At 36.7% G+C, this 26,985-nt stretch overlaps 1 protein-coding gene across 1 annotated transcript in view; it reads right to left on the bottom strand.

Moving 5' to 3' along the window:
• Positions 1–26,985, bottom strand: part of LOC149218065 (uncharacterized) — a 241,062-nt gene that overhangs the window by 102,584 nt on the left and 111,493 nt on the right. Inside the window, exon 2 of the mRNA XM_089383789.1 lies at positions 3,617–3,726. Coding sequence (XP_089239915.1) covers positions 3,617–3,726 — 110 coding nt within the window. The remainder of the gene's footprint in view (positions 1–3,616; positions 3,727–26,985) is intronic.

Below are 26,985 nucleotides of genomic sequence, written 5' to 3'. Positions count from 1 at the left end.
TCACACATGCGAAGAGAAGGAGGACAGATTGCAGGTACAACAGCAGTAGTATCACAGTTCAAGTTTCGTTGGTGTTTGGGCTAGTTACTAGGCCTACAAGGCCTCTCAAGTCAAGCGAAGAAGTCCCTCTCTCTATCGAAGATAAAAAGATCCTTATTCTCCAAGGGAACCATCCACACGTGGGAAAATTAGGGCTGCTGTACAATCACTTCAGTGTGAATACATATCTCAAGAAGTATCTCGTTGAATCAAAAGAAGGGTATCCCCTTAAGAGAAGAAGAAACATATCTCATCAGGAAGCTCACATAAGCAAGGTCTATCTCTAGACAAGCAGCAAAGGAGGACGAAATGTTCGGGAGCAAAGTGTCGGAAGGAGGAAGTCTATGTGTCGTGGATTAAAGTGCAGAATAGAGGAAGGACATGACTTGTGCTTGGAGGACATCCTAGTCAAGGGTCTAGGGTTTGGCATTGATCAATAAGAAGCTTCAATAAGAGAATCTTACCAAAGGGTTTTCCTCTCTAAGAGAAAGAGGTGTTTTGGCCCTGGCAAAGAGCCAACATCTGTGTTCTTGTCTTTTTTATTTTGGTAACAGTTTGATGAAACACACACTATAATAATAAGAAGAAGATCAAGCTAAGATAATTGTAGAAGTGCATCACAAATTGTTATCAAGGAGAAAAATCCTAAATAGTAAATACATCCTTGCCCTTGATTCTTCAACACTCCATAAACTAGATTAGGTGTTTTTAGCCTAGGAAATTATTATTTTAATGTAAAGAAAGTTGAGCATCTCCTCTATAAATAGAGATGCACTTCCTTATGGTTGGATGGGAGGAGAAATCCCTTTGCAAGTCTAAAATTTCTGAATTTGTTGCAGTACTTTTGTCTTGGACTTATGCTATGGATGGAAGACCAAGGTGCTTTCATTGAGAAGTCAATTTGTGGATGACTTTCCCAATTTCTTTGTTGATTCATGGGCTTATGGATGAAGAAGGATATACCCAGTACGTGTTCTTTTCAAGTCTTTGTGGATGTGTTTATGGAATGAATTGTGTGTAAATGTGCTTATCAAGTGGTGAAGGTGCATTTTCCCTTGTATTGTTCTAGAATAGATCCTATCTTATAAACCCTAGAATGAGTTCTAGTGGAGAACCTTCCCTTGAAGTTGTCTTGGAGCTTGTAGAAAGGACATAGGAAGAACTTCTAGGGTTTGTAGAGGACAGCTCTATTCATCACCCTATAGGAGAAATTTCTGAGGTTTGTAGTGGACTACTTTAGGGTTTACCCAATATCTCTTTTTGACTTTCTTCAAGAAAGAACTAGTTGACTCCATATGCCTACTGAAAAGACACTAGTCTCAAGTCCTCCCATCATCTTTGAAACCCTAAATTTTACAAAAACCATTTTGCTTGGATTTTCTCTTCATATCACCTTGAGCTTCAATGCCCTAAATCCTAGAAATCTTAACCTAGCAAAGGCTCCCTTGAGCCAAAGGAGAGCCAGCCTGAAGAGCCAAGGAGTCGGTGATCACTTATGTTTTACTCAGAAGTAATGTATATAGTAAAAGGGGTATATTTTCAAGCTGGAAAATCATTACATCTAAGGTGAAAATCAATCAGTAATGACATAAGTCCTGTGACAACCAACAGCACCTAAGGCCAGCTTCATATTTGCTTATCACTCTGTCTACTACACATTTATGCATTTTCAGTTCATGCCGGTAATTAGATCTAAAGGCAGTGGCGATCAATCCATGTAAACGTCACTGTACATGCTGTTTATAGTACTTTGTTCACTGGGTTTGAAAACAAAAACAAAAAAGAACCTGAACAAACCTTTGACACCCTTGCTAACACATCTATATTCAGTGGTCCTATATGGAGTATCAAAATTGTTCATAGGCAACCAAACTGTACCACTATTTAGGACAGATTATGTTCTAGAAGATTTCAGTATATCCTTGTCATCCCTATCCATACATGAGAGCGTAACCTTTCCATCATATGACATGTAAAAATCCTAAACCATAGGAAAAGAGAAACATAAGAAAGGCCCCCAAGTTGTGATCTTGGATTATCCAGAGGTGTGGTAAGAGAAAACCAAGGTGACTGGTAACTCTTCTGAGTTCCACTAGTTTGTCATCTAGTAAAGACTTTGCACCAAGAGGTGAAAAAAATTAAGTGGTAACAGTACCAAATTCAAGAAGAGGAAAAGAAATAGAGAAGAAGATGATCCATCATGACTGTTAGGCTTTTGCACACAACTATATGTCGATTTGTCCATTTGTACATTTCTACCAACATCTCGCGCCAGTTGGAATTGTGTCTGTAATAAGGGTCAGCATACCAAGATAGCAGGACAATATTGGCCAAATTTTGAGGTTGCCTGACCAGAACACAATGTTTATATTGTGTGATGAGAAATGTTATAACATCTACAACATAGTGCCAAAAGCCACTCTGATCTGTACTGAAAGTTCACTATTGGATGTGTATCTTGCACTAATGATTTTGCATTATTCTACCCTTATGATACAACCTCTAACTCTGTGAGCACATTCGCAGACAATATCCTTGTGTGAGTATCCCATTAGCGTGATTCCTCTAATCATGGACTTGGTCGATCTCTAATTCCTTCTGTGATCACTCAACAATGGTGCCAAATGTTCACAGTGATATCTAGGGTTCAATATCAGTAAAGAATACAAGTGTAAATATTAACAGAAAGGCCACACATAATTCAAGAGTGCTCAGAATGTACAATGCATAACAGTTCACACTATGATGGTATATGAATGTGAATCCACACATAGATGCCCAAGAGTTGCATCATAGAAACCCCTTGGTTACATATTCAAAACCAAAGTCATTATAACACATTAATCAAAACAAAATTAGAGTTTCTACTCGTCATCATACCAATGCTTTTCACCCTACAAAGACATAGTCCATCTGCCAAATGGACAACAAGGGAATAGAGGGTCTTGTCCTACCCCAAATGTTAAAAAATGACTTAAAGAGTATTCTATGCATATATGGATGAACTAATGATATAACAATTTCGAAAGCTAATTCCTAATTTTTCCAGATGGACAAGAAGAGAAGAATAGCGTGAGCATGAGCATGAACATCTAAAGAAAGAAGATAGGCAGGAAGGACCTTATTGATGAGGGTGCTGTAAGCCTTCCCACAAGATGGAACCAAAAAATACAAATGTTGATCCCCGTATACCTTCCTTAGCAATCCTTATCACTACATATCTTCTTGTTAAAAGCACAAGTAATTTTATTGTCTACTGTTAGATGCCATATTGGACATAGACAATTTATTTTCGTATGTGATATATGTGATTGGTAGAAATTAGCATTTTTCCTCAACTAAGATATAGTGTTGTGGGTACACTTTCATTTCTTACAATCATCAATGTAATATGCTTCCCGCATATCATATAAAACATATGTTTAGCAATATTAAAAAAAGCATCAATAAGAGAAGCCATAATATAAATCAAAAATTATAGTTTGTTAATATGCAAGGCCCGTGCTATGATCAAGTCCTAAGTTTCAACTTATCAAGCTTGAGAATAACAAAATATAAGTTCTTCTTGGAAATCTACCCCCTGTTTGCTTAAGCTTGCCATTAGTTGCTTCATAGATTCCAAGTGCAGATCCAAATGCTAGAGCACCCCTCGCCATAGAATATGGAACTGCCTTCCATTCAAAAGCACTGCAATGGCTCATCAGTAGGATAACTTATCAAAATCAAAACTTGTTAATAACTTAATAATAAATAACCATTTCTACTTCAAGTAGTGTCAAATTTTCAAAAATAATTCCTCATGAGGTATTCTAGGACATTAATATCAATAAGATATAATGATGTAAACTCATGTGCTTGAAGCCTAATCTCATAGAATTAAAGGATACATCGTCTAAAACCTATTAAGCAGAAAAGAGAATCCAAAATCAACTTGTCAATTTATAACAATATGCTCACATTCCAAGAAGCATCTTGATGCTTAACAAGCCTAAGTTTCTCATATCGATATTCAAGGATATTTAATAAGGCAAAATCACACATATGAAGCACCAGTGAGTACAATTAGAGGATAGAGGACCTAATTTAATTGCATATAAATTGCAACCATGGGTTCATTAAGCATGAAGGTCTCGGACCAATCAATCAATTCAGGAATAATAATTTATTTTAAATAATACGTTTGAGCAAGATTTACAAAAGGAACAGTATATTATAACCAGAATTCCTTTCCTCAATATAGTATTTGTATTAAGGGGGAAAATCCACATTAGGTCCTCAACATTGGAGAAAAAAATCATTACAGTAGAGCATATTCTCTTAAATAATGAAAAATATGTTGAAGAAAGTGTAACTAGGTTCGGTCTTCATAAATGTAATTTTGACATTTGTATTTATTCAAGAAAAGAGAAATTGTTTTTATATTATTTGTCAATGAGTTTCTTGCTCATTGAAGTAGGTCAAGCACATGTTTAAGTGCTTCTAGGAAGTCAAAAGTCAATGTATTTATGTAAGACCCTTAGAGGGCATGTTACACTATGTATAAAATTGTATAAGAGTCAAAGGAATACCTCCAAGCAAAGTCCAAGTCCTCTCCATGCAGCAACGTCCTCCAAATGAAGCAAAACGATGGAAAAATTCATGTCGGCCTAAAGGAGGGACAGTCCTCTATATATAGAGGCTGTCCACTCCCTCTCAATGTCCAACAAGCATCTCTGAAATCAGCGAGGATAGAAGCCGAGAAGAAGTGAAGGGAAAACAAGTCTAAAGGGTCTCCAAAGTGCAGCGAAGAAGGGAGAAGGTAAAGCGAAGATATAGGACTGTTTCTAGGGCTAGAAACAGTCACACGTGCGAAGAAAAAGGAGGGTAAACCTGTGGTATAACAGCAGCTAGAGAACAGTCCAAGAATCATCATTGTTTGGGTGAGATATTAGGCCTACTAGGCCTCCCAAGTCAAGCGAAGAAGTCTCTCTCTCTAGCGAAGGTGAAAGGACCCTAATTCTCTAAGGGTACCCTCCACATGTGGAAAAACTAGGGCAGCAGAACAGTATTACAGTCATACCTCAAGAAGGATCTCATTTGGTCAACAAAAGAAGAAGTCTACTTGAGTAAAGGATAGAAGAAGAACATCTCTTCTAGAAGGCTCACTCAAGGAAGGTCTATCTCTAGACAAGCAGCAGAGAAGGAGGACGAAGTGTAAGGAGTGTTGACCACTACGCGTCAACGACCCAGAGCAGTACACCCCCTTTTTTTGCAAAAGGGATAGCGCCTGATAGACGTGTCTGTATTGTCTAGCCATCATTATCAGCGTGATCATCATGTTATAATGTAAACTCATTCTGCATGTATATAATGTAAATAATCTCAACAGAACCGTGGTATGTATGTAACAACCTAGGTAAACCTACCTTTCTAATGACGATCTCCATTCTGGGAGGTTTTTTGTCTCACCGATCCATTCTCGGATGGTTGGCAGATTTTTCCCCTCCAGTCTTACCCCAAAGCTGGAATGGATTTTGTCGCTAGGATCTTAGGCGAGTCCTAGTGTTCTAGATCGAGTCTATGTAAAAATGATTTGGGAATAATCCTAACTATTTGGTTAGGTTGTTTTATTACAAATTGTTTGGTCTACTGAATTATATTTGTGTCGCAGAAATGGATAATCTGTGAGGGTCTATTACAAATGGGTAAAAAATATGAAAATCACGATATAAAGTGTCTTGAGGGTTGGAAAAATATTTATCCCCTCATAGGTTTGTTGACCACTACGTGTCAACTACCCATCGCAGTACACCCCCTTTTCTTCGCAAAAGGGATAGCACTTAATCGACATGTCCGTGCCATTTAGCAGTCATCGTCGACCTAATCATGTTATGATGTAGACCTAGTCTGCATCTGTAAATTGTAAATTATCTTAGTAGATCTAAGTCATGTATGTAAATTGCCTAGGAAAACCTAATTTTCTAGTGATAATCTACGTTCCGGAAGGTTTTTTGTCTCACCGATCCATGATTGGCAGAGTTTTCCTTCATGCTAACCCCAAAGCCAGAATGAATTTTGTCATTAGAATCTTAGGGGAATCCTAGCACGTTGATCTGCTAGATTATATTTGGTCGTAGAACTAGGTGGTCTATGAGGGTCTATGTCAAATGGGTTTTCCCCCTTGAGATGTAAAATTGTAAAAGTCATGATGTACAGTGTACTGAGGGTTAGAAAATGTTTTAATCCCCTCATAAGTCCTAAGTCCTAGGTCCTAGGTGATTTTTCCAAAGGCTAAGTTCGAGGATCCAAAAATAAAAATTAAAAAATTAAAATAATCAAAAAATAGATAAAAATAATAATAAAATTTAAAATTAAAAAAATAATTAAAAATTTAAAAGAATAAAATAAAATAAAATTTAAAAAATAAATAAATAAAAATTTAAAAAAATAAAAATAATAATAATAAGTCAAATTTTTGAGTAAAAAAATGGAGAATTTTAATTTTTTAATATATTAAAATGCATTTAAAAATTCGACGGATGAAATTAAAAGAAATCTTGATCCTCATCGATGGTCGAAATTAGTTTGACATGGATCACTCAAACTAGACGTTAGGAAATTTTCCTTTAAATAGGGTGTCAGGGGTCATTTGAGATCAGATTGGATCTGAGAGTCTGGTGCTAAAGAAAGCTCTCTTGTAGTCATTTTTTTTGTGCAATAAAGAAAGACTTTGGGGTTGAAATCTTGTTGGTGTTACTCTTCTGAAAGTGTTGTAAGATGATTTATTTTTCTGCATAATTTTATTTTCAGCCATTGATATAGCTTGATGAAGATAGATTTAGGCACAGGTATCTTGTCTGATCTTTGGGGTTTGAATGATAGTTTAGATTCTGAAATATAATGGCAGGTATCTCCATTTGATCTGGATTTCACTATTGTTTTCTCCCTCTATGTTAATGGTTGATTTTAAGCTGTGCAGGAAATCTTAGTTTTGAGTTTATCGGGCATTAGGGGAAGTTCTCCGCTAAACCAGCCAACTCCCGGACTGCGGTTTCTGAAAGAGCCCAGCTAGTTTTAATCCTGATCTTATCATCTGAAATTTTTATGAATGCATGCAGGGTTTTCTGAAGTATCTTACATTAAATTTAGAATTCTGAAAATATTACTGTGGATTATTGACAAATTTGGCTGCTTAAGAGTCGAAAATTTGTAAATATTGTAAAAAAAAAAATTAACTGGTTTTAGGGTTTTCAGTTTTCTTCCTTGCACATTTTATTTCTTGGTGTTCTGTTTTTTGCCATTACAAGTTGCAGGTACAGGTTTTGAAAAAAAAAATTCAGGGTTTCCATCAGGCAATCCGGAGCAGGAAAGATTTTAAATTTTGATCAAGTTTCTGGACTACGGGGCTTTCATTGTAGATTTGACGAAGCAAGGGTTTCTAGCCTTCACAGCTAGGGTTTGAGTCCACACTAATCGTATTTTCTGAGGGCCACAAATTTTTCTTTTTTAAGGCTGATCTAGCCTCATACGGAAGGATTTATTACTGTTTGCAAGCTATTTGTGGCATATAAAATTTTCTTAAGGGTTTTGAAGGCAGCCGTAAGACCTTTGAGCGCATATTTTTATTTTTCTTTTTATCAAACCCTCATTCTGCAGGTGGTATGGGCCATTTTTCTCCATAAATTCTCGAGGAAGAATTCGTCATTTGTTACCTCTAGTTCATTTCAAATAATTCTAAGCCTTTTCTCAGCTAGCCGAGAGCATTTTTGAGGGCTGACTCTTTATCCTAAATCGAATTTTTTCTTAAGGGCTTGAAAGCTGAAATTTTACACTTTGATGTAACCACCCTCAAATCTTTGCATCCATTGCTGCCAGTGCATCTGCACACTTCACGCAGTTGCCTCAGCGCTGCTATCCATTGCCTGCAAAAAAAAATTGAAGCTTCAACTCCTCACGTCCTCACTGCCCGTTGTTTCCTCCTTGAACTCTCACACTACCATACCTGCAATTTTCACTTGTTGCTGCCCATGCCGCTCAATTTCTCCCTCCTCTGTCTGCCATACTTCAGCTCCCTCAACCTGCAACCTGTCCGCAAGTAACGTTCCACGCAGTTCCTCCCGCAGCGTCCTTGCCCGCAGTCACCTGCACACACACAGCAACCAAAAAAACAAACTTTGAAGTTTTCTTTTGTGCGTAGATTTTTTTGAAGGCAACATTTCAATTTATTTTGTATTAGGTATATGATTTAAATCAGGTCTGTATATTGTTAGACTTAGGGTTAGAATTTATTGTTAGACTTAGGGTTAGAATTTGATTTCTCTTTTTTTTTGTTATTTAGCTTATAATGTATGTCCATGTGTATATTTCTTTACCCTAGATTTAATTCCGATTTTCTTTTTCGGTTAAGTCTTAGTTTTCATGAACAGATTTATTTATTTTATTTTTTTTTAAGTTTAGATTTTGTTTTTATTTTAAAGTAAATCAATAATTAGAGAAAAAAAAAAAATATATATATATATATATATATATATATATCAAAAAAAAAAAGAGTTCCTTTTCATTTTTTGGATCTTAGTTTAAAATTTCATAAAATAAATAAATAAAAAATAATTAAGGGTTCACCTTTAGGTTTTATTTAGATTTAAATTTTATTTATTTAGGACTTTAATTTTGTTTTATTTCGATTTTTAGCTTAAAATTTAAATATATATATATATATATATATAAATAAAAATTCCCAAAAATCATAAAAAGTTGATCCTTAGGGCCTTTTTTAGAGTTTTATTTAGATTTTTAGATATTAGTTTTGTTTTATCTCAATCTTATAATTTTATTTTTTAAAAAAAAAAAAAAAAGAAGAAGAAGAAGAAGATTTTAATGGGTTCATATTTTGTCTAGATTTATTTGATTTTAGAATTAAATTTTAATGATTTTGAGTTTCATTTAGTTTACTTTAGTTTAATTTTGTTTTATTTATATAAAAATTAAAAAAAAAAAATTGAAAAGCTTAGCAAAAAATTGGAAAATTCATTTTGGTGTCTCTATGTTCCATTCCTCTATAGTTAAATGTGCTTAATGTTTATTTGGAGTTAGCTATGTGAAAATGGTAATTGGTCAACATCTAAAATTTTATGGTTGTTTAAAGCATTTAGTCTTTAGAAATTTAATTGTTGGATCATCGTTAAAGCATTGTGAATTTATGGAATATTTTGCATTGCTTGGATTATTTGATGATAAATGATTGTTTTACATGGTTTATACTTCTGCAACATTTAATAAATAATCATTTAATCATTAACTCCATAAGGCACTAGTACATTAATTTCTAAATCAATCAAGTGCTAAGTTGCCTTGACGTGTCTCCCAACCCAACTGGTCCACAGTCGGTCTTCCTTCATCCCATAGGGTCTACCCCCCTTAGTCTCTGGAGACGGCTTAAACGGAGGGATCGGGGATCAGAGTGACAGCCCCGGTCTGAGCGTTGTCGTGACAATCTGTGCGACAACATTTTTTGGCGTCGTTTCCGGGGATAGAGTTTTTCTGTCCCTGGCATTTCAACGACATTCATCTTCTCATTTCTCATCATTCTTTCATCCTTCTCATCTCTCATTTGAGCCAGAAAATTCAATTTTTTTTGGCATCATTTTGATCTTTTCATCACCTTATCTTTTGTCATATCAACAACTTCTCTTCAGTTCATTTCTTGTTTGGGTGGCGACTCCCATTTATTTCTTTTATTTTTCCCAGACAAGAAGCCTCCCTCATATCAGCTTGTTTCTTACTTTTTGGATCCTAGAATCAGATTCATTGTTCAAGTGGCGACTCCACTTCTTTCATCTATTGATTTTCTTGAGCAGAGATCTCGTTCTATCATCCATTTGGTCCCTCGTTATTCATCATGGATTATTCGTTTAAACCATGTCATTTTACTGATGATCTCCATGATTTCCCGAAAGAGGCCATTTCTAAATTACTTTTGTTCTCAAATGGTGATTCAGTCGCTGTTAGAAATAATTTAAACAGGTTTACTTGTGTAATGATCATATATTGTAGACTTCCTCAATATAATCATGAAGATGTCAAAATGCGTCTATTTGTCCGTTCTTTAGAGGGTGATGCTTTGAATTGGTTTAATAATTGTCCTGAAGATTCTTTCACTTCTTTACAAGACATTGTCGATGCATTTAAAGATAAATATGGTGATCCAGATAGCTCGCCTTGTGCCCCTAAAATTGTGCAACGGAATGAAAGTAATCTTATGAAAGGTTCATCTGTCGATGAAAGATTTCAAGACAATTCTTCATATCAGAATGCACCATCCACCTGTACCATTGTAGATCAAATCCATGATAGTGGAAAAGCAGGGACAAATTGTAAAATCAGTGTCGACAATGAAAAGGAAAATCAAAAGCAAATTATACAAGAACTAACGCGGCTGGTAAAAAATATGGAGATCAATCACACTAATTACGCTAATGATGTGAGAACTTTATGCACCCACCTGGAAAAACCTAATAAGGAGATGGAGATCATGAAAATTAAACACTCTGATTGCATAACCAACATGCAAAATCAACATGCTAAGGAAATTGAGGCCATGAAAACTAATCATGACACAGAAATAAGTTTTATGCAAAGCAAGTTATCAGGGTTAGAGGAAAATATGACAACCATGCAAGCAAATCATAAGAAAGAGATAAACTCTATGCAGCATTGCTTGATGACCATAAAGGAAAAGGACGATAAAGTAATAAAAGATATGGAAGCTAATCAAATAAGTCTTCAGAATAAGTTATTGACCATGGAAGAAGACCATGCCAGGGAAATCAGTGCTATAAAGGTTGAACACTCTAGTCAGATAGATGTCATTCATATACAGGTTCAGAAATTTCAACAGCTGTCAGAGGATGAAAGAAACCAAGGAATGTCAATCGATCAGGAGCCTCCTTATCTGTTACAGGCACAGCAAGCTTCATCTTATTATGAGGTCCTTTGTTCCATTAAAAAGTGGATAATTGAAGGTGACCTGCATAAAAGGGAAATTAATAATAAGGTTGATGCTTACACGGTTAATCCACCAGTCATTGAAGATCAAGTTATAACTCATGGCACCTGTGAGATTGATCCATTATCCTTGACAAGGCAGATACAGAATGAAGAAAGACATGTCATGCATATCTTACATACTTCATCTGATAGCTTTGAAGCAAAAAGTTCCATGTCATCAGTAATACAACCTGCCACGAAGAAAAAGCGCAAGAAAAAGGGAACGAGAAGAAGATTTGATGCATCAGACAGCCGCAAGCAGCTTGATTTTCGGATAGGAAAAAGTCCTACCATATGCAGAATTGGACATGGCACATCTGACAAGCAGCCGACAGATTTGCCTGAAAGCAGGCAAATGCTCAGTATACACTACATTGAACACATCTGATGCCATGGGGCATCCTCTGTATTTCTAACCTTACTCTTTGTTTTTTCAGCATTTTCATTTTTGTTATAGGATTAGATTTACTTTTCCAGATAATTAATGAAGAGCTTATATCTTTCATGTGCTTAATGTCATATGATGATTTTTGAATGGACGCTACTTATGTTTTGTTGTGTTGCATGGATGTAGATTCTAGATTCTCACATTCCTACAGTGCAGCAACGTGTCCCCAAGTAGAGCCAGATGTTGACCACTACGTGTCAACTACCCATAGCAGTACACCCCCTTTTCTTCGCAAAAGGGATAGCATTTGATCGACATGTTCGTGCCATTCAGCAATCATCGTCGACCTGATCATGTTATGATGTAGACCCAGTCTGCATGTGTAAATTGTAAATGATCTTAGCAGATCTGAGTGATGTATGTATATTGCCTAGGAAAACCTAATTTTCTAGTGATAATCTACGTTCCGGAAGGTTTTTTGTCTCACCGATCCATGATCGGCAGAGTTTTCCTTCAGCCTAACCCCAAAGCCGGAATGAATTTTGTCATTAAAATCTTAGGGGAATCCTAGCACGTTGATCTGCTAGATTATATTTGGTCGTAGAACTGGGTGGTCTATGAGGGTCTATGTCAAATGGGTTTTCCCCCTTGAGATGTAAAATTGTAAAAGTCATGATGTAAAGTGTCTTCAGGGTTAAAAAATGTTTTAATCCCCTCATAAGTCCTAAGTCCTAGGTCTAGGTGATTTTTCTAAAGGCTAAGTTCGAGGATCCAAAAATAAAAATTAAAAAAATAAAAAAAAAAAATAAAAAAAAAAAGATAAAAATAATAATAAAATTTAAAAATTTAAATAAAAAAATTTAAAAAATAAATAAATAAAATTAAAAAATTAATAATAATAATAATAAAATAATAATAAGTCAAATTTTTTAGTAAATAAATGCAGAATTTTAATTTTTTAATATATTAAAATGCATTTAAAAATTTGACGGATGAGATTAAAAGAAATCTTGATCCTCATCGACGGTCGAGATTAGTTTGACATGGATCACTCGAACTAGCTGTTAGGAAATTTTCCTTTAAATAGGGTGTTAGGGGTCATTTGAGATCAGATTGGATCTGAGACTCTGGTGCTAGAGAAAGCTCTCTTGTAGTCATTTTTTTGTGCAATAAAGAAAGACATTGGGGTTGAAATCTTGTTGGTGTTACTCTTCTGAAAGTGTTGTAAGATGATTTATTTTTCTGCATAATTTTATTTTCAGTCATTGATATAGCTTGATGAAGATAGATTTAGGCACAGATATCTTGTCTGATCTTTGGGGTTTGAATAATAGTTTAGATTCTGAAATATAATGGCAGGTATCTCCATTTGATCTGGATTTCACTGTTGTTTTCTCCATGTTAATGGTTGATTTTAAGCTGTGCAGGAAATCTTAGTTTTGAGTTTACCAGGCATTAAGGGAAATTCTCAGCTAAATCAGCCAACTCCCGGACTGTGTTTTTTGAAAGAGCCCAACTAGTTTTAATCCCGGTCTTATCATCTGAAATTTTTATGAATGCATGCAGGGTTTTCTTAAGTATCTTACATTAAATTTAGGATTTTGAAAATATTATTGTGGATTATTGACAAATCTGGCTGCTTAAGAGTCGAAAATTTGTAAATATTGTAAAAAAAAATTAATTGGTTTTAGGGTTTTCAGTTTTCTTCCTTGCACATTTTATTTCTTGGTGTTCTGTTTTTTGCCATTACAAGTTGCAGGTACAGGTTTTGAAAAAAAAAATCAGGGTTTCCATCAAGCAATCCGGAGCAGGAAAGATTTTAAATTTTGATCAAGTTTCTAGACTACAGGGCTTTCATTGTAGATTTGACGAAGCAAGGGTTTCTAGCCTCCACGGCTAGGGTTTGAGTCCACACTGATCGTATTTTCTGAGGGCCGCAAATTTTTCTTTTTTAAGGCTGATCTAGCCTCATATGGAAGGATTTATTACTGTTTGCAAACTATTTGTGGCATATAAAATTTTCTTAAGGGTTTTGAAGGCAGCCGTAAGACCTTTGAGCGCATATTTTTATTTTTCTTTTTATCCAACCCTCATTCTGCAAAGGGGTATGGGCCATTTTTTTCCATAAATTCTCGAGGAAGAATTCGTCATTTGTTACCTCTGGTTCATTTCAAAAAATTCTAAGCCTTTTCTCAGCTAGCCGAAAGCATTTTTGAGGCTGACTCTTTATCCTAAATCGAGTTTTTTCTTAAGGGTTTGACAGCTGAAATTTTACACTTTGTTGTAACCACCCTCAAATCTTTGCATCCATTGTTGCCAATGCATCTGCACACTCCACGTAATTGCCTCAACGCTGCTATCCATTGCCTACAAACAAAAATTGAAGCTTAAGCTCCTCACGTCCTCACTGCCCGTTGTTTCCTCCTTGAACTCTCACGCTGCCATACCTGCAATTTTCACTTGTCGCTGCCCATGCCGCTCAATTTCTCCCTCCCCCGTCTGCGATACTTCAGTTCCCTCAACCTGCAACCTGTCCGCAAGTAACGTTCCACGCAACTCCCCCCGCAGCCTCCTTGCCCGCAGTCACCTGCACACACACAACAACCAAAAAAAAAAAAAAAACTTCGAAGTTTCCTTTAATGTGTAGATTTTTTTTAAGGCAACGTTTCAATTTATTTTGTATTAGGTATATGATTTAAATCAGGTTTGTATATTGTTAGACTTAGGGTTAGAATTTGATTTCTCTTTTTTCATTATTTAACTTATAATGTATGTCCATGTATATATTTCTTTACCCTAGATTTAGTTCTGATTTTCTTTTTTTGGTTAAGTCTTAGTTTTGATAAACAGATTTAAAACAACAACAACAACAACAAAATAGTTTTTGTTTTTATTTTAATGTAAATCAATAATTTAAAAAAAAAATGTATTATATATATATATATCAAAAAAAAAAGAGTTCCTTTTCATTTTTTGGATCTTAGTTTAAAATTTCATAAAATAAAAATAAAAATAATAATAATAATAATAAATAAAATAAAAATAAAAAATTAATTAAGGGTTCGTCTTTAGGTTTTATTTAGATTTAAATTTTATTTATTTAGGACTTTAATTTTGTTTTATTTTGATATTTAGCTTAAAATTTATAATTTTATATATATATATATATATATATATAATTCCCAAAAATCATAAAAAATTGATACTTAGACCTTTTTTAGAGTTTTATTTAGATTTTTAAATATTAGTTTTGTTTTATCTCAATCTTAGAATTTTATTTAAAAATCAAAAAATTATAAAAATAAAAAATCATAGAAAAATTCCCAAAAAAGAAAAAATAGATTTTAATGGGTTCATATTTTGTTTAGATTTATTTGATTTTAGGATTAAATTTTAATGATTTTGAGTTTCATTTAGTTTACTTTAGATTAATTTTGTTTTATTTATATAAAATTTTTAAAAAAATTGAAAAGCTTAGCAAAAAATTGGAAAATTCATTTTTGGTGTCTTTATGTTCAATTTCTCTATAGTTAAATGTGCTTAATGTTTATTTGGAGTTAGCTATGTGAAAATGGTAATTGGTCAGCATTTAAAATTTTATGGTTGTTTAAAGCATTTAATCTTTAGAAATTTAATTGCTGGATCATCGTTAAAGCATTGTGAATTTATTGAATATTTTGCATTGCTTGGATTATTTGATGATAAATGATTGTTTTACATGGTTTATACTTCTGCAACATTTAATAAATAATTATTTAATCATTAACTCCATAAGGCACTGGTACATTAATTTCTAAATCAACCAAGTGCTAAGTTGCCTTGACGTGTCTCTCAACCCAATTGGTCCACAGTTGGTCTTCTTTCATCCCATAGGGTCTACCCCCCTTAGCCTCGGGAGACGGCTTAAACGGAGGGATCGGGGATCAGAGTGACAGCCCCCGGTCTGAGAGTTGTCGTGACAATCTGTGCAACAACAAGGTTAATTAATTAAATTTTCTGACCCAAAATTAATTAAAATCCTAAGCCAGAAATTTAATTAATTCTAGATCCTAGGTAGATTAAAATTCTCCAAAGGCAAAATTCGTCGGTCCTAAAAAATTATATTTTAAAAGTTCCCGAAACTAAAGTAAATTAATTATTTTGCTAAATTTTAAACCTATGATCCCTGGGGGTTAAGTCAAAGTCAAATTTTTGGGGAAATTAACTCAAAAATTCTATTTTTGAGTTAATTAAAATGCTTTTAATTGAAAATTTTGAATTTCCTCAAGAATTAAATATTTCAACGGATGAGATTAAAAGAAATTTTAATTTTCATCAACGGTCGAGATTGCTTTGACAATGATCACTCGAACTAGCCATTGGAGGATTTATCTTTAAATAAGAAGTCATTTGTCAGTCGAATCATCCAACTTTTGAGTCGTGTGCTTACCAAGAAGCTCTTGTGTAATCTTTTACTGGATAATAAAGAAAGACTTTGGGGTTAAGTCTTCTTCATGGGAATACTGTAAGATGTGTTGTTTTCATGCATAATTTTTTTCTAAAGCCATTGATGATAGCTTATAAAGAGTGATTTGAGTACAGGTATTTTGCTCAGTTGCTGGGGTTTGAATAATAATCAAAATTTTGAACGTAATAGCAGGTATCTCTATTTGTTCGAGTTTTATTATTATTTTCTCGCTCTATTTTTAATGGTTGGATCGAGTTTTGCAGGGAAATCTTGATTTAGATCCTCGGGCATTAAGGGAAGTTTTCAATTGGACCAGCCAACTCTTGATCCGTGTTTTCTGAAGAACCCAGTAAAATTAATCTTGGGCTTATCATAAGAATTTTTTCTGTGATACACAAAGGGTTTCGAGTTAGCACCTCCTTAAAATTTAAAATTTTAATTTTTGTGTGGGAAATTGATAGATCTGGCTGTTGAGAGCATTAGATTATCAGATCTAGGAGCAGAGTTGGACTCATACTCCTCAGATCTGATAGACCTACCATTCTTGTACATAAATCTGTAAAAAAAAAAATTGGGTTTTCTGACTTGGGTTTTTGTGGTTTTAGTTCTTTTATCATTGTACATATCGCTTGGGTGTTTTCTTGTCGCCATGCAGCTACAGACCTAAGGGAGATATTTGTGTGGAGTCTAGATCTAGGCCCTAGAGGGTAAGATCAGGATCTCTGGGGGTTTATCAACATAATTTTGCAGGGACATTATTCAAAAAAAGAATTGCAGTCCAAGGGTTCCAAAATTTTAAATCTGGACATCTTTATAAGGGTTTCAAGAATTCAACAATTTAATCAAAAAAATTCTGAAATTTTTAAGTTTCTGGGCTACCATTTCTTTGTTGATTGGTTTTTTCGATTTGTTGCCTGGGTTTTTGGGTTTATTACAAAATTCGAAAAAAAAAAAAAAATTAGAAATCCCTTCGCAGCTCCATTACTACCAATGCTGCCCTCGAAATTCCATTAAAGTCGCAGCCCTCTCATCCCGCTACCATATCCTTGCACGCTGCTCCAACTCAAACTCCTATTCGCATCTTCATCGCACTTGCAAAACCCTTCCACTGTAGCATTCCCGCAGTCTTTTCACTGCTTGCATTTTCTGCGTGGTTCCCTTCCTGCAAAACCTTCAACGCTGCCATTATTTGAACCTGCTACCTGCGTCCTTTTCCTTGCATGTTGCCCTCTCACCTGTCTGCATTTCTGAATTTCTCCTTGCCCTTTTCTTCCTCCGTGTTTCCAGTCATCTCCCTCATTTGCTGTCTTCCCTTCCTCATTTCTCCATGCTCCTCCCTTTCTTCCTGCATACTGCCATCCGTTGCTCCCTCTCATCCTGTGGCTCTCTCCATCGTGGCCTTCTCTTCACACAGCTCCTCATCCCGCTTCCTGCTTGCACAACTCAACAAAACATTCAACCCTTTCTTCTTTTTTATTATTTCACTTGCAATATGCGTAGGGTTTAGTTCTTTTCCATTTTTTTTAATTTGATTTTTATCTTGGTTGACTTTCGATTTGATTTTATTAGATTTGATTTGATTTTTATTTGCTTTGTTTTTGTTTTACATCTTTTCATTTTTATTTATGATTTAAAAATGTGTTTTGATTTTTTTCATTTAAACAACATCAAAAAATAAAAACAAAACATTTAAAAATCTAAAAGACCTAAAAAAATCTAAAAAAAAAAAATGAAAAAATCCTAAAATTTTATTTTTTGGTGACTTTGATTGCTAATGAAATCAATCAAAAGCAAAACTAAAGCCTTCATATTTAAAAATTTATGTGGCCTACGACCCATTAAAAATTTTAAATTTGATTAAGGTCTTTTTGATTTGATTTTTTAAGTCACATTAAATTAATTAAGGAATAATTAAATTGTTGATTTAAAGTTCCTTCTTGGTGTCCTTTCGTGCTAAAGTTAAAAAATCTAAAAGAAACTTTGTGGTATCAAACATTTTAATTCCTTCATAGTCAAACACACTTAATTTTTAATCGTATCTAACGATCGACTATAGGAAGGTGGCATATTTTCTTAGATTTGGGTCACTATGGACAAATCATTTTTCTAGGATTATGAATTGCTTAGCATTTGAATTTCATGTTTTTTTTAAAGCATTTAGATCTCTAGAAATTTAATTGCTAGAACATTTTTCATCTATTTGATCGTCACATTAATTGGTTGAATTATTTGATGTTCATTGCATGTTAAATATTTTGCAAATATTTCAAGTACTCTGTCATGAAATTGTAATAAATTGCATATCTTCTGCTGAGCATTTTATGAGCATCTGTAGGTGTTGACATTTAATTATTCACGATCGTCGCTTTGCCACATTATAAATTGCTTTGGGTAACTTGTTTTTATTTACTCTTTGGTTAATTAAATATAAAGGCACTAGTCTATAATCATTTCTATATTGTGGTTGTGTCTTGTTCATATTAGTGTTTAATCTATTTATTTCAGTTAACCAAGACTCATTTACATTCATCAAGTTGTCCATCTTTAAGTCTCCTAGAGCCTGTGTTTCACAAGGTATCCTCGTTCATTCACCCCAGGGACTACCCCCTTGACTTGTCTAGGAGAGAGTCTAAACGAAGTGAGTAAGGATTAGAGTGACAGCCCTTACTCTAAGCGTTGTCGCGGTGCCTAGACACTTTGTGCGACAACATTTTTTGGCGTCGTTGCGGGGGATAGCTTTTTTGTCCTTGGTCCTCACGGCATTTTTCTAATCATCTCATCTTTTCCCATTCATTAGCTCGTCAAGCGGCACAACATTTTTCGGCGCCGCTGCCGGGGATATTTGATTCTCGGTGTTTCAATGACATTTCCTCATCATTCTTCTCATTTTTCATCTCTCATTCGAGCCAGAAAAGCCAACACTTCTTGGCATTGCCACCAAGGACCAATTTATTAGACCTTGGCTTTACGACATTTCATCCCATTTTTCTAGTGTCATTTCGTCTCCTCATTTCTCACCATCCTAACTCTCGTCATCTTTCATTTAATCCTCTCATCTTCACTTTCTGCACCTGGACATTCCGATTGGTTTCTTGTTTGGGTGGCAACTCCACTTATTCATTCATTAATCCCAGACAAGGAGTCCTCCCTGAATATCCATCTGCTTCCATCCACTAACTTTTCGGTTTCGCCTTTGGAAATTTTGTGAGAGATTCATGCTCAAGTGGCGACTCCACTTTTCCATTTCTTACAAGAATTTCTGCTAGAAGCTCGCTTCTTGTAGATGTTTTGTTTTTTTTGAGCAAGGATCTCTCTCTCTCTCTAATATCCATTTGGCCCATCTTTTTCCCGTTAAACAAGTCATCATGGATTATGACTTGTTTGCTCCCTACGATTTTACTAATATTCAGGGAGATCCACATGGTTATCCTTCTTTTTTTGGTGACGCCATCGATGAAGTTCCTCCTTTTCAAGGTAACAACGCTTTTACTACCAAAACTCACCTTCAGAATGTGTTAATTTTAGGTATGTTCTATGCTAGAGCAATTTATTTAAATTTTCACAATTAGCAATCACATCAGCATTAAAGTAAATTACAGATAGAACATAAATATAAATCACAGAAGACAAGCCAAGACAAGAGGACACAGGATGTGACACTAGCCAGGGACAAACCCCACAATGTGGGGAAACCCTTGATCAATTCTTCTTTTATGTTCTTCAAAGTTCAGTAGAGAAAGTGAGAGAGATAGTACATTTACAACTGAAGTCAATACTTTGACTTTTGATATCTGCATGAGACCAATTGAAGACATATTGCTTCAACTGATTCTCTAAGGTGACTCCTTCACGTACCATAGAGCTGCCTCTCAATCATTTACTGCACCTCGCCGTGTAGCACCTTGCTATACCATCACAGTGTGTTGAACCTTGATGACTGAGCTGCTCCTGCTCTCATCATCATGCTGCGCTTGCTAATGTGCCCATCATGCTACTGTTATAACTTCTCGTTGCTTCATCATGCTGCAACACTATCCTTCTGTTGCTTCATTATACAGCCATATGTGTATCAGCCTTAGCTGCTTGCTATGGCTTGCAGCCTAGCAAAGCAGCTAGGCTATAGTTCTGGAATCCTCCACGCAGTCTCAAACTACACAATCATGCTGTCATCTACAATAATCCAAATTCATACATTGTCCTTTCTGACCTCTTTATAACGTGAATATATATAACATACATATGCCGAGACTGAGATTGTGCCTCTAGGATTATTGTGATATCTACAGTGAGGATATACATATACCTTGACTGCTGTGAGATAGATCCATCGGGATTGTTCTCACCAGAATTGTGACTATGCCGAGAATGTCGTTATCCGAAGTTTATAATGCTTCATCCATCTGAGATAGGTATATCATTTAAATGCCGAGACTTACTGCTCCTTTTGAGACTTTGATCTTACTTTAATACTACGCTGCACCTTATCACGGATATCTTGTGTCCATCCGAAATCTGTATTATGCCTTCCAGCAGTGCGGATCTCTGCTCTCATACTCATCCGAAGTTCCTTCTGCGTTCTCCAACCAAGATCTAGCTTGACTGTACCAAAAACCCACGAGGTGCAGTCAAGACCTTCACCGAAAATGCCTGCGGCTTCCTCATGACTTGACTGTAGTTTCGTTACCCTTACTTCGGCTCCATTATCATGACTGCGGCTCTCAGCATTCCTCACTGTGGCTACAACAACTTTTAAGGTGTTTCCATATCTGCGTATAACGTATCACTGTCTCCATGAACAGTGTATAAAGGCCTCTTTATTGACTGCGTTTTGCTGCGGCTTACTGCGGCTCATCTTCCACCTTTGACTGTGGCTTAGGGTAGCAGATTAGGGCATCACGTTATGTCTTCATGAACTACGTGTAATCCATGTACAGCGTATAGCATATAAGTTCGATTAGGGTATCATCAAACTAGGCCAACGTATTCTTTTTGTGTCTCTCCTTCTCCAAAAACCCAAGACGTGGAGAGGAGATCACCTCAAGAATGTGTTCAAATGACTTCAAGTCCTTGCCAATTTATACTAAAGCATAGATGATGAATAGGCATGTCTATTGGGCTTCTAAGCCTACTCAAGTTGCTGGTCAGCTTGATAATAATTCCATAATCAAAATAAATTCATATCTCTATAAATACTTATCGGAATCGGATGATCTCTAGGTCAATCCTACACCTCTCGATGAGGGATCCAATCAAAATATCAGCTGCCATAAATAAGATGACCCACATGGAGTTTGGCCCTAGTTGCCAATTTAACACTCCCTCTCAACTAGGGAGAACTCCATCCACTGATCCATATGTCCGACTGTACTATCTCTGCCATCAATGCCCTGCATAGCTCTGCTGGCTCTTCTCAACTCTGCTGGCTCTGCTCAGCTCTACTCATCTCTGCTTAGCTCTGCTGGCTCTGCTCAACTCTGCTGGCTCTTGCTCTACTTAGCTCTGCTGGCTCTGCTCAGTTCTGCTAGCTCTGCTCTGCTCAACTCTACTCTGTTGAACCATGAAGAAGAAGAATTGATCGATAATGTCTCATACCATTCTCCACTGATCTGAAGCCAGTCTCAGAGTGCGTACCACTGGTCCCAAACCAGTCTCAACCGACCCAAAGTCAGCATCATAGTGGGTACCACTCCTACTACTGATCCCAGACTAGTATCATCAGTCTTAAAGTGTGTACCACTGGTCCCAAACCAGTCTCAACCGACCCGAAGTCAACATCATAGTAGGTACCACTCCTACTACTGGTCCCAGGCCAGTCCTCCACTGACCCAAAGTCAGTCTCAGAGTATGTACCACTAGTCCCAGACCAATCTCAACTGACCCGAAGTCAACGTCATAGTGGGTACAACTCCTACCACTGGTCCCAGACCAGTACTTTACTGACTCGAAGTCAGTCTCAAAGTATGTACCACTGGTCCCAGACCAGTCCTCTACTGACCCGAAGTCAATGTCATTGTGGGTACAACTCCTACCACTGGTCCCAAACCAGTATCATTGATCCCAGATCAATGAAGGTCATCCTAGCATAGGAAGTACGGTAGATACAGCAATGCGTCCATCGGTACTACTATGGTTCCTATCCTCATTTCCCTGCTCATTGATCAGATGAGAGGTACTTCCCAAGAGTTCCAAACTGCATGGGTAGGATGCCTCGACAGGAGAACTAATCAATCCTGTCCTCACAGGAGAACTAATCATCCTGCTACACAAACGTCATGGAGAACATCATCCAGACCTCACAGGAGAACTAATCATCCTACTACACAATCGTCATGGAGAACACAATCACCCTGCTACACAATCGTCATGGAGAACACATCAAACAAACCTCACAGGAGAACTAATCATCCTACTACACAAAGAGTGAATCATCCTGTCCCACAAGAGAGCGAATCATCTTGTCCACAGGAGAGTGAATCATTCTGTCCCAGTGCACACCACCAGGGGAGGGTGAGTCACCCTGTGGTCGTATGTTGCTCCAGTAGGAACTGCAAGCCCCCAGAGCTCCCAGAGCTCAAAGTATGCAACATGCAGGACCCTTTTACAAGGGTCTCTCGACGACTCCAAGCCGTTCGGGAAAATCACAAATTTGATCTTTCCCCGGGGTTCTGACAAAGTGTATCGACTTGTACATCATCTCAATGCGATGGAGCCTCCTTGCTCATCGACTTACCATATCGCAAATAAGGCAGTATCTGATGTCTATCTGTTGGAGCAATCATTAAATACGGGATTCCTCAATAATCAAATCCCACCTCTGGTTGTCACAGAGAATCACAGTGGTATTCATCATGTGTACTCACTGAAGAGTTTCCACAACCAGGACAACTTCATACGAGGTCATACTTGTAGTTATGTATCCGGTCTCGGCGGTACTTATAACAACTGACTTCTGCTTCCTGCTCACCCATGATATCGAAGCAGAATCCAAAGAGAACCAGCACTGAGAAGTGCTCTAGTGATCCTCCACACTGCCTGCCCAGTCAGCATTCGAATAATCATGCAGTTTTCATATTTCCGACAATGTATCTTGATCCATGAGAGATTGTGCCCCGAAGATATCTCAGAAGATTCTTGGCACCAATCCAGTGAGGCTCAACCAAATATGAGCTCACCATGCTAACTATAAAACATATGTCCGGAATCCAACTCCCTCTTACTTCTGCAAATGAGAGGGTTGGCACTTGTCAGAAATGGTGCGTCCGCATAAGGTACCCGTATGAGAGGTCTATCATCCACAACCTTCGGGTAATGGTTTGGATCGGTTTCACTCCTAGTGAATCTCAGCTTCATCAAACAGCTATCAATCCTCTCATACTACGCCCGGGGTGTTTTGCTTCAAGCCATAGGGGGCTTTCTTCCACCTCTATACATGAGATTCCCGTTCATGAATCTCAAACTCCACGGGTTGTTCCAAACCTGTGGCCCTACTACATGAGGGGAATGGTCCCCTTGTAAGATTTCCTTCGGTACATCTCAGACATGTACTTTCATGCTCCTTTTGAATTCAAGCTTCCTTGTCACCATCTGACTCACAGACCTCCGGTGCTATGTGTCAATGGACATGGTCCCCAGTAGACTTCCTACAACCCTGAACTCAAAAACATCTTCAAAAATTCTATTTTCAAACACGTACCTTTCCATCGACGAATGCCACCATGAAACCTTTGACTTCCATTCCCTTTTCGGGATAGGTGGCATCGGCTCCAAGTGTAATCCCATGATTGTTTCCATCTCTGCCAAATTAGAGAGTTCACCCTTCTATCCAATGAAGTGCCTTGAAGCACTACAATCAATACACCAGATTCCCAAAGAATCTGAAGGAGAGGGCCAATATAAGATAACGCTTCTTTATCTTATCAGAAACAACATTTGAATCTTCATACCTGGGTTCCTTGCTTTCCCTGAAGAGTCGGTCATGTCCTTGATGACCTATATTTCTGTCATTCGGATACTCCTTCGCATAATGGCCGAACTTATTGTAACCAAGGCATTTTGCCTTTCCTTCCACCCTTAGATCCGGTCTTCCCAATGAAGTGATCTTTAGGTAGGCCATCAGAAATTTCCGTTGTGCCATTCTAATAATATTCTCTGCTTCGACTTCACCTTTAGTGAATTAAAAGAGGTATGAGGAACCCGTTGATCCTTTTGTCCTGTTCCAACTGTCTTCGATGATTGCTCTTTCACTCTTGCTTGGGCATTGTCTTCACCTCAGCTCTGATACCATGTTAATTTTAGGTATGTTCTATGCTAGAGCAATTTATTTAAATTTTCACAGTTAGCAATCACATCAACATTAAAGTAAACTGCAGATAGAACATAAATATAAATCGCAGAAGACAAGCCAAGACAAGAGGACACAGGATGTGGCGCTAGCCAGGGACAAACCCCACAATGTGGGGAAACCCTTGATCAATTCTTCTTTTATGTTCTTCAAAGTTCAATAGAGAAAGTGAGAGAGATAGTACATTTACAATAGAAGTCAATACTTTGACTTTTGATATCTGCATGAGATCAGTTGAAGACATATTGCTTCAACTGATTCTCTAAGGTGACTTCTTCACCTATCATAGAGCTGCCTCTCGATCATTTGCTGCACCCTGCCGTGTAGCACCTTGCTGTACCATCACAGTGTGTTGAACCTTGATGACTGAGCTGCTCCTGCTCTCATCATCATGCTGCCCTTGCTAATGTGCCCATCATGCTGCTGTTATAACTTCTCGTTGCTTCATCATGATGCAACACTATCCTTTTCTTGCTTCATTATACAGCCATATGCGTATCAGCCTTAGCTGCTTGCTATGGCTTGCAGCCTAGCAAAGCAGCTAGGCTATAGTTCCGGAATCCTCCACGCAGTCTCAAACTACACAATCATGTTGTCATCTACAGTAATCCAAATTCATACATTGTCCTTTCTGACCTCTTTATAATGTGAATATATATAACATACATATGTCGAGACTGAGATCGTGCCTCTAAGATTACTGTGATATCTACAGTGAGGATATACATATACCTTGACTGCTGTGAGATAGATCCATCGGGATTGTTCTCACCAGAATTGTGACTATGCCGAGAATGTCGTTATCTAAAGTTTATAATGTTTCATCCATCTGAGATAGGTATATCGTTTAAATGCCGAGACTTACTGCTCCTTTTGAGACTTTGATCTTATTTTAATTCTACGCCTGCACCTTATCACGGATATCTTGTGTCCATCCGAAATCTGTATTACGCCTTCCAGCAGTGCGGATCTCTGCTCTCATACTCATCTGAAGTTCCTTCTGCGTTCTCCAACCAAGATCTAGCTTGACTGTACCAAAAACCCACGAGGTGCAGTCAAGACCTTCACCAAAAATGCCTGCGACTTCCTCATGACTTGACTGTAGTTTCATTACCCTTACTTTGGCTCCATTATCATGACTGCGGCTCTCAGCATTCCTCACTGTGGCTACAGCAGCTTTTAAGGTGTTTCCATATCTGTGTATAACGTATCACTGTCTCCATGAACAGTGTATAAAGGCCTCTTTATTGACTGCGTTTTGTTGCGGCTGAACAGTGTATAAAGGCCTCTTTATTGACTGCATTTTGTTGCGGCTCATCTTCCACCTTTGACTGCGGCTTAGGTAGCAGATTAGGGCATCACGTTATGTCTTCATGAACTACGTGTAATCCATGTATAGCGTATAGCATATAAGTTCTCCAAAAACTGCGTTCGATTAGGGTATCATCAAACTAGGCCAGCGTATTCTTTTTGTGTCTCTCCTCCAAAAACGCAAGATGTGGAGAGGAGATCACCTCAAGAATGTGATCAAATGACTTCAAGTCCTTGCCAATTTATACTAAAGCGTAGATGATGAATAGGCATGTCTATTGGGCTTCTGGGCCTATTCAAGTTGCTGGTCGGCTTGATAATAATTCCATAATCAAAATAAATTCATATTTCCATAAATACTTATCGGAATCGAATGATCTTTAGATCAATCCTACACCTCTCGATAAGAGGGATCCAATCAAAATATCAAATGCCATAAATAAGATAACCCACATGGAGTTTGGCCCTAGTTGCCAATTTAACAGAATGTCAACCTCTGTATAAGCAAGTGTCTCCCATATTCTAAATTTGAAGATGTGAAGATGAAGATTTTCATTCTTACCTTATCTGGAGATGCTTTAGATTGGTTTGTTAATTTCCCTAATAACACTTTTGATTCTCTACAATCAATCATTGATGCCTTTGAAGATAGATATGGAGATAAAGACAAAGTCAAAGCGAAAGCTGAAGTAAAGGAAACTATAGAAGTTGAAAATGATTTCAAGGAGTTAATTCAAATGGTTAAAGACATACAGTTAAATCAAGCTCAAGTAAGCAAGAATGCAGAAGTTAATCAGGCTCAACTTATTAAAGATATGGAACTTAATCAAGCAACATTAACAGCTAATCATGCCAAGGAAATTAATTCTATGCAAAGCAAGTTATTATCCCTAGAGGAAAAGATGACGATCATGGAATTCAATCATTCAAATCAAGTGACTGCCATGGAAGCAAGTTATCAAGAAGAAATAAGTTCGATTCAGAACAAATTGTCAACTATGGATGAAGAAATGACCATCATGAGATTCGATTATAATAATCAGTTAGCTACCATGCAAGCAAATCATAAGAAAGAGATAAACTATATGCAAAATTGTTTCATGGGCATGAAAGCAAAGAATGATAAAATTATAAAGGACATGGAAGTTGATTAGATATCTCTTCAAAACAGATTGCTGGCCATAAAGAAAAAGCAGGTACCATGTGTCATAAATACAGATGGAATACATATCATCGAAAACAAATTAAAAATAATGGAAGTTAATCATTCAGAATCAAATAAAGAATATGCAAGCTAATCATGTCACTCTACAAGAAAGATTCGTGAAAACTGAACTTAGCCAAACGAAGTTAATAGTAAGACATGCCAGAGAAATGAGTTCAATACATAAGAGGTCGGAAGAGAGGAAATCACAGGTCCCATCTTGTTGTGAA

Source organism: Pinus tabuliformis, chromosome Q (assembly GCF_031772625.1).
Source record: "Pinus tabuliformis cultivar Carrire ecotype Pingquan chromosome Q, CPIR1, whole genome shotgun sequence".
Classification (NCBI taxonomy): domain Eukaryota; kingdom Viridiplantae; phylum Streptophyta; class Pinopsida; order Pinales; family Pinaceae; genus Pinus; species Pinus tabuliformis.
Note: the sequence above shows the minus strand (reverse complement) of the source record. Positions and strands in the feature narration are given on the sequence as shown.